This window comes from Delphinus delphis, chromosome 3, assembly GCF_949987515.2.
Source record: "Delphinus delphis chromosome 3, mDelDel1.2, whole genome shotgun sequence".
Classification (NCBI taxonomy): domain Eukaryota; kingdom Metazoa; phylum Chordata; class Mammalia; order Artiodactyla; family Delphinidae; genus Delphinus; species Delphinus delphis.
In genome coordinates, this window is record NC_082685.1 from 8,549,415 (window position 1) to 8,564,133 (window position 14,719).

The 14,719-nt window shown below is 54.0% G+C and overlaps 1 protein-coding gene and 1 long non-coding RNA gene across 2 annotated transcripts; one reads left to right on the forward strand and one right to left on the reverse strand.

Moving 5' to 3' along the window:
- Positions 1 to 2,463: 2,463 nt before the first annotated feature.
- LOC132421787 (uncharacterized) lies at positions 2,464 to 5,821 on the reverse strand. The gene is made up of 3 exons (XR_009518771.1): positions 5,627 to 5,821; positions 4,204 to 4,334; positions 2,464 to 2,858 (listed from the first exon to the last, which is right to left on the reverse strand). It is a non-coding gene; the product is annotated as an uncharacterized lncRNA (long non-coding RNA).
- Positions 5,822 to 5,977: 156 nt separating this feature from the next.
- Positions 5,978 to 14,717, forward strand: ICAM1 (intercellular adhesion molecule 1). Its single transcript, XM_060007698.1, has 7 exons — positions 5,978 to 6,083; positions 7,729 to 7,989; positions 11,566 to 11,874; positions 12,246 to 12,533; positions 12,614 to 12,868; positions 13,071 to 13,319; positions 13,403 to 14,717. Exons 1-7 carry the CDS (start codon positions 6,017 to 6,019, stop codon positions 13,582 to 13,584), a joined length of 1,611 nt encoding a protein of 536 aa, XP_059863681.1. The 5' UTR covers positions 5,978 to 6,016; the 3' UTR covers positions 13,585 to 14,717.
- Positions 14,718 to 14,719: the final 2 nt, after the last annotated feature.

The following is a 14,719-nucleotide window of genomic DNA, read 5'->3' on the forward strand; positions in this document are numbered from 1 at the left end:
TCCCCTAGATTCTGGTGGTTTGCTGGCATCCTTGGTATTTCTTGGCCTGATACATCACCCTGATCTCTGTCATCATCTTCAAATGGCATTGTCCCTCTGTGTGTGCCTGTGTTCAAATTTCCCCTTTTTATAAGCGCAACAGTCATGTTGGGTTAGGGCCCACCCTAATGACTTCACGTGAACTTGATCATCTGCAAAGACCCTATTTATAAATAAGATCACAATCTGGGGGTTAGCACTTTTTTTTTCCCCTGGGGAAGAGACGTAGTTGAACCCATGACAGGGTGTAAGGGGAAGGAAGGAACAGGATTGGCCATGAGGACTGTGGAAGTTGGCACATGTGGCTTTATCACATGTCCTCTTTGCTGATGTCTATTTTGAAATTCTGTATAATTTTTTTTTTTTAGAAAGAGAGAGATGGGTGAAGACATTTCTTCAGAGGAGCTTCAGATGTGCTGCCTGCACATCCGTCCCTGGTCGGGGAAATAAGATCCCACATGCTGCGCGGCACGGCCAAAGCAAAACAAAAAGCCCTATCACACCCTCTTGGGACATGCGTTGACCCAGAGCCTAGAGAGGAAGGTGACTTCACAGCCTCTGGAAAATATCCCTGAAGGCAGGACACCAAAGACTCAGGCTGCCCCCGGCTTAAGAAAGTTCGAGTGAGTCAACAGGGCTGGGATCTGACTCCCAGGAGATCCAGGGGCGAGAGGTAGGCGGTTCTCATGGTGGAGTCAGGGTGTCTGCTTCTTGGTGGTCAGCATGGACCAGGAGAAATAAGAGGGTAGGATCAGACCCCAAGGGCTGAGGGAAGAGCCACCACCCATATCAAAGATGCCTCCATGCCAGCGAAGGGGTCTCCAGGAAGAGGAGGCCTCAAAGAGCCCCCCCAGAACACTTTAACACGCTGCTGGGGTACCCAAAAGGGCAAAGCCACCAGCCATGGAGGAAACGCCCTGTCCCCTCCTCCTTGCACCTGGCTGGGCAGGAGGGACCCACAGGCTGGTGAGAGGAGGTGAGGGGGACAGAAAGAGGGTCAACAGCAGGGGGACTAGGCCCTTCTTCTCTACCAAGGCTTCCAGCCTGGAGAAGCCTCACCTGGGGCTCCCATCCAACACCAAGTTCCGAGATTTGAACGTGATGCTGATCGGGACCTGAGTCCGGGGCAGGATTCTCAGCCAGGGGCAAGGCAGAGTCCACCACAGAATAAACTTTCAAAGAGCGGAAGGAGAAGCCAAGTTATGTTTTTTTTGTTTGTTTGTTTTTGTTTTTTCTGCGGTACGCGGGCCTCTCACTGTTGTGGCCTCTCCCGTTACGGAGCACAGGCTCCGGACGCGCAGGCTCAGCGGCCATGGCCCATGGGCCCAGCCACTCTGTGGCATGTGGGATCTTCCCGGACCGGGGCACGAACCCGTGTCCCCTGCATCGGCAGGCGGACTCTCAACCACTGCACCACCAGGGAAGCCCCCAAGTTATATTTTGATCAACATCCAAACGGCATGCATTTTTGCTTTACACCCTGGGGCTCTGATGAGGAACCGTGATGCTAGAATGAACTAACCTGTGGGAACAGAGGAGCAAGTCTGTATTTCTGCCTAGGAAGTTTGAGGGGGGATTCTCAGAGCTGAGTCCTATGGAAACAGACAACTTGTAACTCCTGTTATCTGTTCTCACTGCACATGAATGGTCTTACTGAAATCTCGGGACTTCCCTGGTGAGGCAGCAGATAAGACTCTGCCCTCCCAATGCAGGGGGCCCGGCTTCGACCTGTGGTCGGGGAACTAGATCCCACATGCAAGCCACAACTAAGAGTTCACATGCCATAACTGAGGAGCCCGCGAGCCACAACTAAGGAGCCCACCTGATGCAACTAAGAACTGGTGCAACCAAAGTAAGTAAATAATGTTAAAAAAAGAAGAAAAATCTTAGACCCACCCTTTGAGGGATGCATTACCATCCCTTTCTACAGCTGAGGCCATCTAGGTACCACCAGGGGAAGTGGCTTGCTCAAGGTCACAGCTGGTGGCAGGTGCACTTTGGCCACATCCCCTCGGTACTTGCTGGTCCGTGCACACCCCCAGTTGCCTTTGCTGCAGGACTGTGCTTGGCTTATCCACTGGACAGATCAGAAGGACTGGGGAACCACAGTGAGATACCACTTCCCACCCATTTGAATGGCAACCACCATAATAATAAAACAAAATAAATATTGGCAAGGATGTGGAGAAATTGCAAACCTGGAACCCTTGTACATTGCTGGTGGGAATGTATTGATAAAATGGTGCAGCTGCCATGGAAAACAGTCTGACAATTCCTCAAAAAGTTGAACATGGAATTACCATGGGACTCAACAATTCCACTCCAAGGTATATACCCAAAAGAAATAAAGGATGTTCATACAACAACTTGTACCTGAATGCTCATGGCAGCATTATTCATAAGAGCCAAAATGTGGAAACAACCCAAATGTCTATCCGTTGATGAATGGATAAACAAACTGATATAGCCTTACAATGGAATATTACTCAGACGATGGCCTGAACAGTATGGCGGTTCCTCAGAAAATTAAAAATAGAACTACCTATAACGTTATAAATCAACTATATTTCAATAAAAATTTTTAAAAAATAAAAATAGAACTACCATATGATCCAGGAATTCCACTTCTGGGTATTTATCTGAAGGAAACAAAGTTGTTCTCTTGAAAAGACATCTGGGAATTCCCTGGCGGTCCAGTGGACTTGGCACTCTCACTGCTGGGGCCAGGTTCAATTCCTTGTGCTCCTAGCCCTGTTGCAACCTGGTAGATGAAATCCTCTGGTAACCTCTTGTAAAAGCAGTAGGAAGGGAATTCTGGGCTGGAGGAACAGCATGTGCAGAATGTTCAGAGAATAAGAGAAGTTCATTCATTCAACACATATGTATTGACCATCTGCCTATAATGACCAGACATTGATTCAGATGCTGGAGCTGAGAGGGTCCCTGGCCTTCTGGAGCTCACGCAAATGAACGTGACACAGGTCAATCAAAAGAATTTCAGCAAGTGAATGAAGTTTCAGTAATGAAACCATTAGAGCAAGTGACAGGGAACGTTTAGGGTGTGGCCCAGGATGGAAGGAGTCAGGGAGTCAGGGAGCGTCCGGAAAAGCTTTTAGGAAGAGGCTCAGGCCATTAAGAAAGGGCTGGCCATATCAGGGACGAGAAGAGCATTCCAGGTCAAGGGAACTGCAAGGTGGTCACGCCAGACCTCAGAATGAGGGGCGAGCAGGCATGATGCCATGGAGTGGGGTTTGGGTATTTCTGCCCTGGGTCCACAGCCTCTGGTCTGCAGTGGGGCCATTCCCTGACCTTCTTGAGACTGCCTGGCACCCTGGAGGAAGCCCTGCCCTTCCTGGTAGCTGCAGCAAAGGGATGGGGAACATTGCTTCCCTTTCTTTCAAGAAAGCACAAAGGGAACGTAGACTAGGGGGTGCGTGCTTCTTCTGCCAAACTGCCCCCTATTATCACCCCATTCTCATCTCAGGAAATGGCCCTCCACCCTCCTAGGACCTCAGAGCAAGACCAAGGAGTTGACCTTGACTCTGCCTGCCCCCCACATCCCAGCAAACACAGTTGGACCTGCTGCCAAAATAAATGCCAAATTGGACCGTATCTCCCCAGCGCCATTGCCCACTCCAGGCTCCATCATTGCTCCCCCGCACTGGAGCAGTCACCTCCTCTCCCGTCTCCTGGCTTCCTTCTACCCTGTCCTCCCCACTACCTGACTCTAGCTCCTGCTGTCTTAGGAGGGTGCCTGTAAAGGCCTGAGTCAGGGCGTGTCCCTGCTCTGCTCAGACCCCTCCATGGCTCCCACCTCACTGAGAGGAAAGGCCAAGGTTCTCCCCAGGCCATGCTCTACACCATTCCCTCCTTCCCTCCTCTCCTCCAATCCTCTCCCTCCCTTACTGCATTCCAGCAACACTAGCCTCCTGGCTGTTCCTTAAGGCAGCTCCTTCCTACCTCAGGGCCTTGGCACATTCAGTGCTCTCTGCTTGGTACATTCCTTCCCTGATATTGTCAGGACTCTCTGCTCTTTGCTCAAATGTCACCTTCTCAGTCTTTCCCAGAATACTCTATTTAAAGGTTTATTAACCTTCACATTTCCTATTCCCTTCCCTGCTTTACTCTCTCTTAGCACTAATCACAAGCTATGTCTCCATATACCTTATTTTTGTTTCTGTCGTCCGGACTAAGACGATCTCTGCATGATGGTAGGGATTTTGGTCTATTCTGTTCATTGCTGCGTCCCCAGCACCTGGAACGATGCCTGGCACACAGCAGGCTCTCAATCGACGCTGCGTAGCAAGTGTTGAGAGACAGAAGGAAGAAGCACGATTTTACCGCTGTAAGGGGGACCAGAGCCGCGCGGGGGAGCTCGCCGCCCGCGCACTTGGGACAGAGGCCAAAGTAAGCAGTGATCCGAATCTGGTAAAAATCCTCCGGAAAATGACCCCCCGGCGGAGGATTTTCCCAGACCCTCCCAGGGACGTCCCCGGCCCCCGCTCTGCGCCTTTGCCCAGTGCGTTTGGGGCGGGAATTCAACACCTTCCACACTGCAAGAAGAAAGATCCCCGTGGAAATTCCTTAGGAACAATCGGGGCGGAGCGAGGGACTCTTTTCCGGCTGGCGAGTAATTCGCAGCCCCTTCCCCGGGAGGAAGGGGTCGAGCGTCCTTGAAGCCCCCTCCCTTCCCCGTCTGCTGCGCGACCTCCTTGGCCCTTCTGAGGTCTCCCTGGCGACGCGGCGCGCGCGCCACAACAGGAAGCCTTAGGCGGCTGGGTTCTGCGCTCGGAGACTCCAGGATCCCCAGCCCTGACGTGGTGGATGCCGAGTCTTGGGTGGTCACAAGCGCAGGCGTGGCTTGGGGGGAGGCGGTGGCGTGGGACGGCCTATAGACGCGGCGCGGGACCTCACAATGTTCCCCAAACACCCTAATGGAACAAGCCGGGGCAAACACCCGTACAGATTTAGTGCTGGCGCCCGCGATTCGAGTTACGGGAGCTGCGAGCAGAGGACAGGGGTTTGAGCGCCCCCTCTCCCCGCCCCATTCCGGGGCCTGGGAGCTGCCTCAGTTTCCCTGCAGAAGGCAAGCATTCGAGCGCCCCCTCTCTCCTCCCCCGTCAAGGTCTGCGGCCTCAGTTTCCCCGCGGAGCCTGGGGACTGCAACGGAGGGGCTCGGCACGTCAGGACCACGCGCCTTCCTTCCTTTTTCTGGAAGCTGTAAAGACGCCCCCGCGCTGGTGGCCGAAAGGGGAAGCGAGGCCGCGGGAGAGTGGGAACCCCCCTCGGTGGGGGACGCGGAGCCCCGGACGTGATGCGCCTTACGTCCTCTCCCCCAGGGTTCACAGAAAGTGCCTGGGCTTTCTGCGGCCGCTTCTCAGAGAATCTCGGTGTCACTGGGCGGGGACATACCCCTTTGGGGAGGGGCACCCTTGATCGAGAGCGCCCCAGGAAGATTCCTGGGGCCCCACCGAAACGAGGGACCGTCCACTCGGTTAAAGAGGCCTGCCTGCGCTGGGGAGTCAGACTGGAGTTCGAATGACCTCGCAGCTTGGAGCCTCAGTTTACCCCTCAGTTTAGTCCCTACCGTCCAGGGTGGTTGGCAGTATCCAATAAAGCACTGTGTAAACGCGGAATCAGGGGTAGCCGAGCCCGGGGACGGGACCCCTAGCTCCGGGAGCAGTCTCCGGGTTGTTTTCTGGCCGCTGCCGCCAGGCAGCCCTCACTACTTCAATTCGGAAATTCCGGTGCGAGAGCGGCCCGCGAGAGGGTACAACCCTGCTCGGCCCCGGCACCCTCTCAATCCGGAAATGCCAGAGCCCTCGTTCCGGAGAGGAAAGCGCGAGGTTTCCGGGAAGGCAGCACCGCCCCCTCGGCGCCCCTTGGCTGGCCGCTATAAAAGGACCCACAAGGTCCTCAGCTCCACAGTCCGCGCCCACGCCTCTGCACCACCTCGTCCGCCCTGCCTCCGCCTGCGATGGTTCCCGGCGCTGCCCATCCCGCGCTGCTTGCGCTCCTGGCCCTGCTCGGGGCTCTGCTCCCAGGTGATCAGGGGTGGGGGGGCTGCCGTCGGGCTAGCTCTTGGGATCTGGGCTGCGCCCTGGGAGCGGTAGGAGGACCGGCTCCCCACCGGCTGGGGACACTGGTACTTAGGTAGCTGTTTATGGGAAGTTGGGGCTAGAGCCATCGATTGAAAGTCAACAGCCATGGGTTCAAATCCAGACCCTACATCATGGCTTGCTGTGTGCCTTCGGACTATGGGCTGCCTCTCCCAGAGGAGCTTCACTTTTTCAGTTGTAAAATGGAGAAGTTAATAGTGTTCACATCGCAGCGGTTGTGTCCTGGCCCCAGAAGGTGGTCAGACCGTGTAGAGATGTGGCCCCGTGCCAAGCTTAGGTAGACTGGGACCCCCCCCCCCAACACACACACGCACAGACATTCTGTTCCTCATCCCGTGCCCTTGGGGGAAGTCCAGGACCCTGCTCAGGGGAATTCCAGGGCTGACTTGCCAAGGAAGCAGAGGCTAAGGAATGGGATGCCCCAGCAGCCCTTCATCAACTCCAGCTAGAAGGAGGGAGGGGAGAAGGGGGACAGTTGGTCTCAAATGGTGGTCAGTGTCGGGAAGCAGGAGAGTGAAAAATTCATGAGCAGACCACACCGTGGTTACCAGCTCAATGAAGCGTTCTAATCCGGACTCTAATCTGGACTCTACCACTTTCTAGCTGAGTGACCTCCCTTCAGGTCTCACCATTTCCCTCTGTGAAATGGAAGCGACCCCAGAATCACCCTTGAGAATTCATGGAGCTGCTGTTTCCGCCCACCTCCATCCCAGATGGAGTAGACCCAAAGCTGAAGGCAGAGGTCTTTGGCGGGGTGGGGGGCAGCTTTCAGATGGGTGGGCTCAGACAGACTTTGCTTTTTAGCTTTGGAGGTACCACAGTCTGCGGGAGCTAATCCCAACAAGCCCCCTCCTTCTTACCTGCAGCCACATGCTACCTGCCCTGTGCTAGGAGTTACTTGCATCAGCAGGGGTTGGGGTGACTATATTCACCCACTTTACAGATGGGGAAAATGAGGTCCTGAGAGGGGAAACCAGTTGTCCAAGTGGGTAAGGAACCAGCCTGACTGGAACCCCTTTATCCCTGGAGGACTGACTCCCTCCACCTGACCTCTTGCGGGGGGGGGGGGGGAAGAACACTGACTTCATGCCCCTCTTTTGCTAAAATCCTCCATGGCTGCCCATTGTCCTCGCAATGAAGAACACTTCCTTGGCGTGGCTTAACACTGCTTTGCATGATCTTCCTGACCCCATTTCCCCCCAACTCATCCCTGTGACTCTGCTCCAGCCACCCTGCCTCAGGACCTTTGCACTTGCTGCTCCTTTTCCTGGAACTCATTTCCCTTTTCTCTCGATGGCCAGCCCCTGCTCATCATCCAGATCTCTGCTCACACACTACCCTGTCACCAAGGCACTGTCTGTTCTATCATCCCATTTTGTTTTTGCCAAAGCTCTTGTCAGCATCAGTTATTAATTATGTTGTGTGCTCGTGAATTTTTCTGTCTCCCACGCTGAAAGCAGAGTTTTGTCTTGTTCAAGGCTGTGTCCGCAGCACCCAGAACAGGCTGGATGCAGTAATGTTAATGAGCCCGATTTGTCATGTCTGACCCCTCCACATCTTTTGGTTCCAGGGCCTGGAGGTGCCCAAACGTCAGTGCATCCTCAAAAAGCCATCACATCCCGAGGAGCCTCCATAACGGTGAACTGCAGTACCTCCTGTGACCAACACACAATGTTGGGCCTAGAGACTCAGCTGGCTAAGAGGGAAGTAGACCATGGGAACAACTGGAAGGTTTTTGAACTGAGTGACGTGCAAAAAGACAGCTTTCCAATATGCTACTCGAGCTGTCTCGGTAACCAGTCATCAGCTTTGATGAACCTCACCGTATACTGTGAGTGGCTGGGCCCAGGGGCTGGACTAGGCAGCCTGGGTTGGGGAGGTGGACGAGGGAGTCCCCAGCAGGTTGGAACAGCCTTTGTTACTTGGGGGTGGGGGCGGGTAGGGTCTCACTGAAGGGCAAGGGGGCCCATCTTCTGAAAGTCTCATTGTCATCTAGAACCCTTCCTTGAACTTCCTTGGGGGTGACTTCCAAGTATGGACTCAGTCCTCAAAATGTCACATGTCTGGGTCCTTTGACACAGAAAACCCACTACTGGGAATTGGGCCTATAGGTGTCCCCACCCACCAGGGTACTGAGGGAGTGTGGGGCTATTCACTGTGGCTTGATCTGAAAGGGTAAAAGTTTGCAAGGCACTCAAATGTAGAGGGCTGGGGAGAGAAACTGTGGTTCAGTCATCCCGTGGAATAGTATGCAACCGTGTAAAAGAATGAGACAGGTGCTCCAAGATGTATTGTCAAGTTCAAAAGTAAGGTATGCCCAGAATGAGTAGCATGCCACCCACAGTGTTAGGGAGCCATGGGCTCGGGGTTAGGGAGGCTGTGTTTCTGCGTTAAAGGGCCCAGAAAGGAAATACAACAAATGACAATATAGCTGGCTGTGAGGAGAGAAGGTGCAGGGCTCTGGGAGAGCACAGGGAGCGAGTTTTCTCCATGTGCCTTTTTTTTACTTTGGGCATTTTGAAGTGTGACAGTGAGTTAGCATGACTGTAAGCAATACGTAGGTAAACGAAATTCAAATGAAAACAAAACAAAATAAAAAAGGAAGAAAGAAAGAGAACTGGCCAACTGGCCTTGGGATCAGACAGCCTTGGGTTCTAGTCCCAGCATGGGCCTCACTAACTGGGTGACTCTGATGTGGGGAGCGGGGGAGGGGGGAATACGTGGCTTCCTGGTTGCTTTTCACATGAGACCTCCTCGGAAGGGTCTAATGATGCAGTGAGGCCTGGAGGACATTCCGCCTTCACAGGGCCTGCGTAAAAGAAGCTTTGGGGCAAACATCAGCTTTGTTTCTGATTTGGAGGATGTCTGAGCAGCTGCTGGCCAAGTGAGGGAAGTCCCCAAACATTCCCAGTGGCCTCTGAAAACCCCCAGAAAACCTTTTCACAGGACCTTCTGCATCTCACCCTGAGAGTTGAAAGCCCAGTCCTCCAGGTTTGAGTCCTGGCCCTGATATATTTCTCCCTCTTCGGGTGCCAGACTTTGCCTTAGTTTTCACCTCTGTGAAATGGAACAGACGGCTGCACACAGTAGCAAGGGGTCACCTAGGAGAGACTCGAGCTTGGTCCTGCCCCACTGCCAGTGTAAAGATGAGGGAGCATCTCTGGGTGGCTGAGCTTTCTCTAGAAAGAGTTGTAATTCCTGCAGGAAGTGACCCCTAACTGGGCCTTGAAGGATGCGTAGGAGTTGGTAAAGACAGGCATTCTAGACAGAGGGAATAGCCTGGGCAAAGATTTGGAGTGGGGAAACATGCTGACCTGGGGTTGGGGAGGCAAGAGGGATTGAATATCAACAGATCAGTGTGGCTGGAGCTGAGTTTGGCAGGACTTCGAATGCCAGGCCGAGGAGCTGAGACTTTCTTCTTAGGGTGACAGGGAGCCATGGAGGGTGTGTGAGCAGGGCAGGGATCCAGAGCAGAGGGCTGACCTTACAGGAAGCCAGAGAGCAGCTGCCCATGGACCCAGTCCAGGTCGTGCATGTTGACCGCAGTTTCGCATACGAGAAGGGAGGGGCAGACAAATATTTGAAGAGTGGAGTGACCAGGACTTAGTGAGGGACTAAAGATGGGAAGTCAAGGAGAGGTACAGGCAGAACAGGCCTCCTCCCCCAGTCTGGCCTTCAGGGCAAGGATCTGGGCTCCAAGATGTGAGTTCCATTTGGAGGCTGTGGTTTGAGGGGGCCGCCAGCTCTGCAAGTTGGAGTTTGCAACAGATGGTCAGAGGTAAGAGTTGGATGTCTGAGGGTTTTCTCAACCTTTTTTTTTTTTTTTTTAACAGCTGTTAGCATACACTGCAATGAAGTCTGGAGTATTTATAGTGTTGTAGAAGTCTAGTTTAAGAACATATCTCTCACCTTAAAAAGTAACCACACACAAAAAAATTCAGATGTGGAAAACACAATATATTGGCTTCAAAATTTTTAAAAAGGCAAAATTAAGATGAATAAACATTTAATCAAAAGTCAAAAAAAAAGTAACCTCATGCCCATGTACAGTCACTCTCAACTTCTGAAGTGAATTAATAATAGTCCTAATAATAATAATAACGATAATAATAGTCCTACCTTCATTAGCCCCAGGTTACAGCTTAGAAAACTGAGGCATTTCTGTAGCCCCGAGGGCTGGGACTGTTCCAGTGTGCAAAGTCACTCCCCCACAGGCCATAACAAAGAACCAGCGAAGCTAGGAATCAACTCCAGGCTCCTGACATTTTAACATCACTGCTTTTTTTTTTTCCCCCCTTAGGTTGGAAAAGGAAAGGTTGCTTTATTCAGGAGGTTGGCAACCTGGGGAGAAGGTGGACTCATGTCCAAAAATCAACTCCCAACATCACTACTGTTTAAGTGACATTTCAGGGCCTCTTGAGAAGGGACTGAAAGTGGGAGGCTTCAAGACCCCTCCCTAGGGAGCCTGGGGTCGGGGAGTGAGTCTCAGCTCACCAGGGCTCTGCAGGCAATTTCCACTGGCGATCCAGGCTTGGAATTCTGTTACCTCATGCAGAATGGAGACCCCGGCAACCGAGCCCGCGTGTAGTGTTTTCAGGGGATATTCAGGGTTTCGTTCTGAGGGTCTGTGGGTTGTTCTTAGATTTTTAACATTTCAGGGGATCACACGGTTCATTCGGGAACCCTTGAAAGCAAGCTCCTGAAAGGCCTCGCATCGGTGTGGGTGTCTCAACCTTATTCTTTCTACAAACATAGAGTGCCTAAGGGACTTCCCTGGCGGTCCAGTGGTTAAGACTCTGCGCTTCCACTGCCAAGGGCGTGGGTTCGATCCCTGGTCGGGGAGCTAAGATCCCACAAGCCGCGGGGCGTGGCCAAAAAAAAAAAAAATAGAGTGCGTATCGGGTGTCAAGGATACAACAGGGAACAAAACAGACAAAGATCCCTGGCCTCCTGGGTTGACATTCCATGGCAGGAATAGTGGAAAAGCAAATTAACTGAGTAGATGATCTCTTACCTCAGAGGTGAGGGATGCTATGGAGAAAAATGCTAAGGCCAAAAAAAGGACAAGGAAAAACAGGAGTTTTTTTACAACAACGTCTAGAGACTGGACAGCTTAAATGAACTGTATTCATTTGCCGGGACTCCTGGCAACAAACCTCGAAATTCTTTCCCACTTTTCACTCTCAGATGCTGCAGTGAATAAAAATGTATTCTGCCTCCTTCACAACCACTTGGGAACTTCTCACTGGGTTATCCTGAAGCTCTTAACATTCCTCTCTAGTTTAGGTGGTTTGGGGTGTGTTCTCGAAAGAGCGTGGTGAGACTTCCCGAGCAGGTGTAGCCAGGGCCCCGACGTTCCTGTGGGCGGGCGGCCAGCCAGTTCAAACAACACTCCCCTCCCCTCCAGGGTTCCCGGAACGCGTGGAGCTGGCCCCCCTGCCCCGCTGGCAGCCCGTGGGCGAGAACCTCACCCTGCGCTGCATGGTGTCCGGTGGGGCCCCCCGGGACCACCTCACCGTGGTGCTGCTTCGTGAGGGGAAGGAGCTGGGCCGTCAGCCAGCGGGAGACGGGGAGCCTGCCGAGGTCACAGTCACGGTGCTGGTGAGCAGAGATGACCACGGCGCCAATTTCTCTTGCCGCACGGAGCTGGACCTGCGGTCCCAAGGGCTGGCACTGTTCCAGAACAGCTCGGCCCCCAGGAAGCTCCGAACCTTTGGTGAGGCACTGGGGAGCCAGTAGAGAGGATGGGATGACAGGGGTTTCCTGCTTGGGGTGTGAGGTCTCTGGGAAGGAGAGGCCCCTGGCCGTGGGGGCATTGAGAAGGTGGCAACCTTGATTGCAAAGGTTTCTGGGAAGAGCATCTTCTTGGCCACTGGGGTGGAGTGTTCTGGGATGTGGTGCCTGGACTGCAGGATCCACTGAGAAGGCTGTGACCCAGGGCAAGTGGTACACGTGTCCTGGGACAAGGGTGACCCAGGCCACAGTCTCCCGGGAAGAGGGTGTTCCAGGTGGGGGAATGAAAATGCCCCGGGAAAGGGCTTCAGGATGTCTGTCTCCTCTCTGTTTACACCCACTGTCTCTCACCAGTCCTACCAACGACCGACCCGCACCTTGCTACGCACCCGGTACTGGAAGTGGGCACACAGTGCCTGGTGAGCTGCACCCTGTATGGACTGTTCCCAGTCTCGGAGGCGGAGGTCCACCTGGCGCTGGGGGACAGGAGGCTGCAAACCACGATCACGTACAATGAATACTCACTCTTGGCCAAAGCCTTGGTCGAGGGAAAGGTGGAGGAAGAAGGCGTCCAGCACTTGACGTGTGCGGTGAATCTGGGAGGGCAGAGCCGGAGGTCTCTGGAGAACGTGACCATCTACAGTAAGTAGAAACCCAGGTGGGGCTTCTGAAGGGGTGGGGCTAATGCCAGGGGCGGGGCTCACTGTGCACCCCACCTCCAGGCTTCCCGGCTCCCAACCTGACCCTGAGCCAGCCCGAGGTCTCGGAATGGACTACGGTGAACGTGGAATGCGAGGCCCAGGCTGGAGCTGTGGTGACGCTGAACGGGGCCCCAGCCAGGCCTCCGGGCCCGAGGGCCCAGTTGCAGCTGAATGCCAGCGCCGAGGACAACGGACGCAGCTTCTTCTGCTCTGCTGCCCTGGCGGTGGCTGAGCAGGTGGTACACAAGAACCAGACCCGGGAGCTCCGTGTCCTGTGTGAGTGGGGCTGCTAGACAATGATCCCTTACCTCCAAGGCCCAACCCCTAAGACCCCGAGAACTCCTGCCTCCACCCACTCCCACCCCCACCCTAGTGAGCCCCTTCCCCAGATTCCTACCTAAGTCTTCTTACCTAGACCTAGATGGTGAGTGATGTCCTGGTCCCTGACCCCGTCCCTCATCTTGCTGTGTTTCTTCAGATGGCCCCCGACTGAACGAGAGGGATTGCCTGGGAAACTGGACATGGCAGGAAGGCTCCCAGCAGACCCTGAGGTGCCAGGCCTGGGGGAACCCAACCCCCAAGCTGAACTGTAGCCGGAAAGAGGATGGGGCTTTGCTACCCATTGGGGACCTGAGACCCGTCGAGCGGAAGGTTGCAGGCACCTACCAGTGTCGGGCCACCAGCACTCGCGGTGAGGTTACCCGTGAAGTTGTCATCAATGTGATCTGTAAGTGCTGGAGTTCAGGGCTGGGCAGGGCAGGGGCAGTGAGGGCAGCTCAACCCTCACCGCCCCCTGTGTCCTCCCCACAGACCACCAGAATAACATGGCCATCGTCATTCCGGTGGCATTTGTGATGATCTTGGGCGCTGTGGGTGCAGCCATTTACATCTATAACTACCAGAGGAAGATCCAGAAATATGAGCTACAGAAGGCCCGGAAGGCCCAGGAAGAGGCTGCCATGAAACTGACCACACCAGCCACGCCGCCCTGAGCCTACCCCCTCCGGACAGGACCTCCTCAGCCCCCAAACTGTGACAAGCAGGGCTACATCGAACAGTGGTGGACATATGCCATTCAGCTATACCCACCTTCCCAGGGTGCCAGAGGACAGGAGAGAGGCCTCAGTCAGGATACAGACAGCATCTGGGGTCATGGCCCCTGCAAACTTATAACCTCCAGGCCTCACACCTGATGTGGAGCCACAGGACTGAGACAAAAGAAGGGGCCAAGGCTCAGGGCATCAATGTGAGGGATGTCAAGGTCTGACCTGGCCGGAGGGTGTATGATGGAGACCCTGACCTCCAGCATGGGGACACCCAACTGGGAAACATTGAAACTCACCCCCTCCTGCGTGTGCTGAGGCCTTACGGTCCTAAGAGAGAAGTGGCCCTGCACAGACACATGCAGCACTGAAACACAAATCCCCACACGTCCTCTGACAGAAGCCAGCACCAGCATTGCTGTCCACAGACTGTTCCCAACTCTTGATGACCTATTTATTCATTTGTTCTCTTACTAGCTATTTATTGAGTGCCTTTTATGTGGGCTAGAATGGTAAACAAGAAGAACATTGATTCCCGCCCTCAGGGAGCTCTCAGTCTAATCTCATTCAGGATCGCCAGCTACAGTTGTACTGGTTGTGCACTGCACAAGAGTGCCTGGCAAAAAGATTAAGTGGGGCTAGAATTTCCCACTCCACTGGCCAAGCTGCTTTCTCCCAGAAAGGGATTAGTAACGGTGACAAGGTATAGCTGGTGACATGCCCAGAGATGACCCACTGAGCCCTTACACCCCAGCACTGGCACTGACCTCTGATAACCCACCTCTCCACCTATACCCATGTCTGCTAGTGCTCACAATGACACTTGGTGGCATGCCTAAACGTGGGTGTTCACTCCTTGATAGCTAAACCATGGAGTCCCAGGAAACTGTGCCCAACCCCTGTGTGTCCCTGCCTTGTCCTACCTGTTTCCATCTCAGTGGGGCCATGCAAGAACAGAACAGTCTGCAGGTCCAAATTCCTGCAGCGACGAGGGTTCTGCAGGCCGTGGGGAGGAGAGGCCTGGGAGAACCCCCTCGCAACTGCGGAAGCCTCTCCCTTGTGCTAATAAAGCTATTTCATCCTT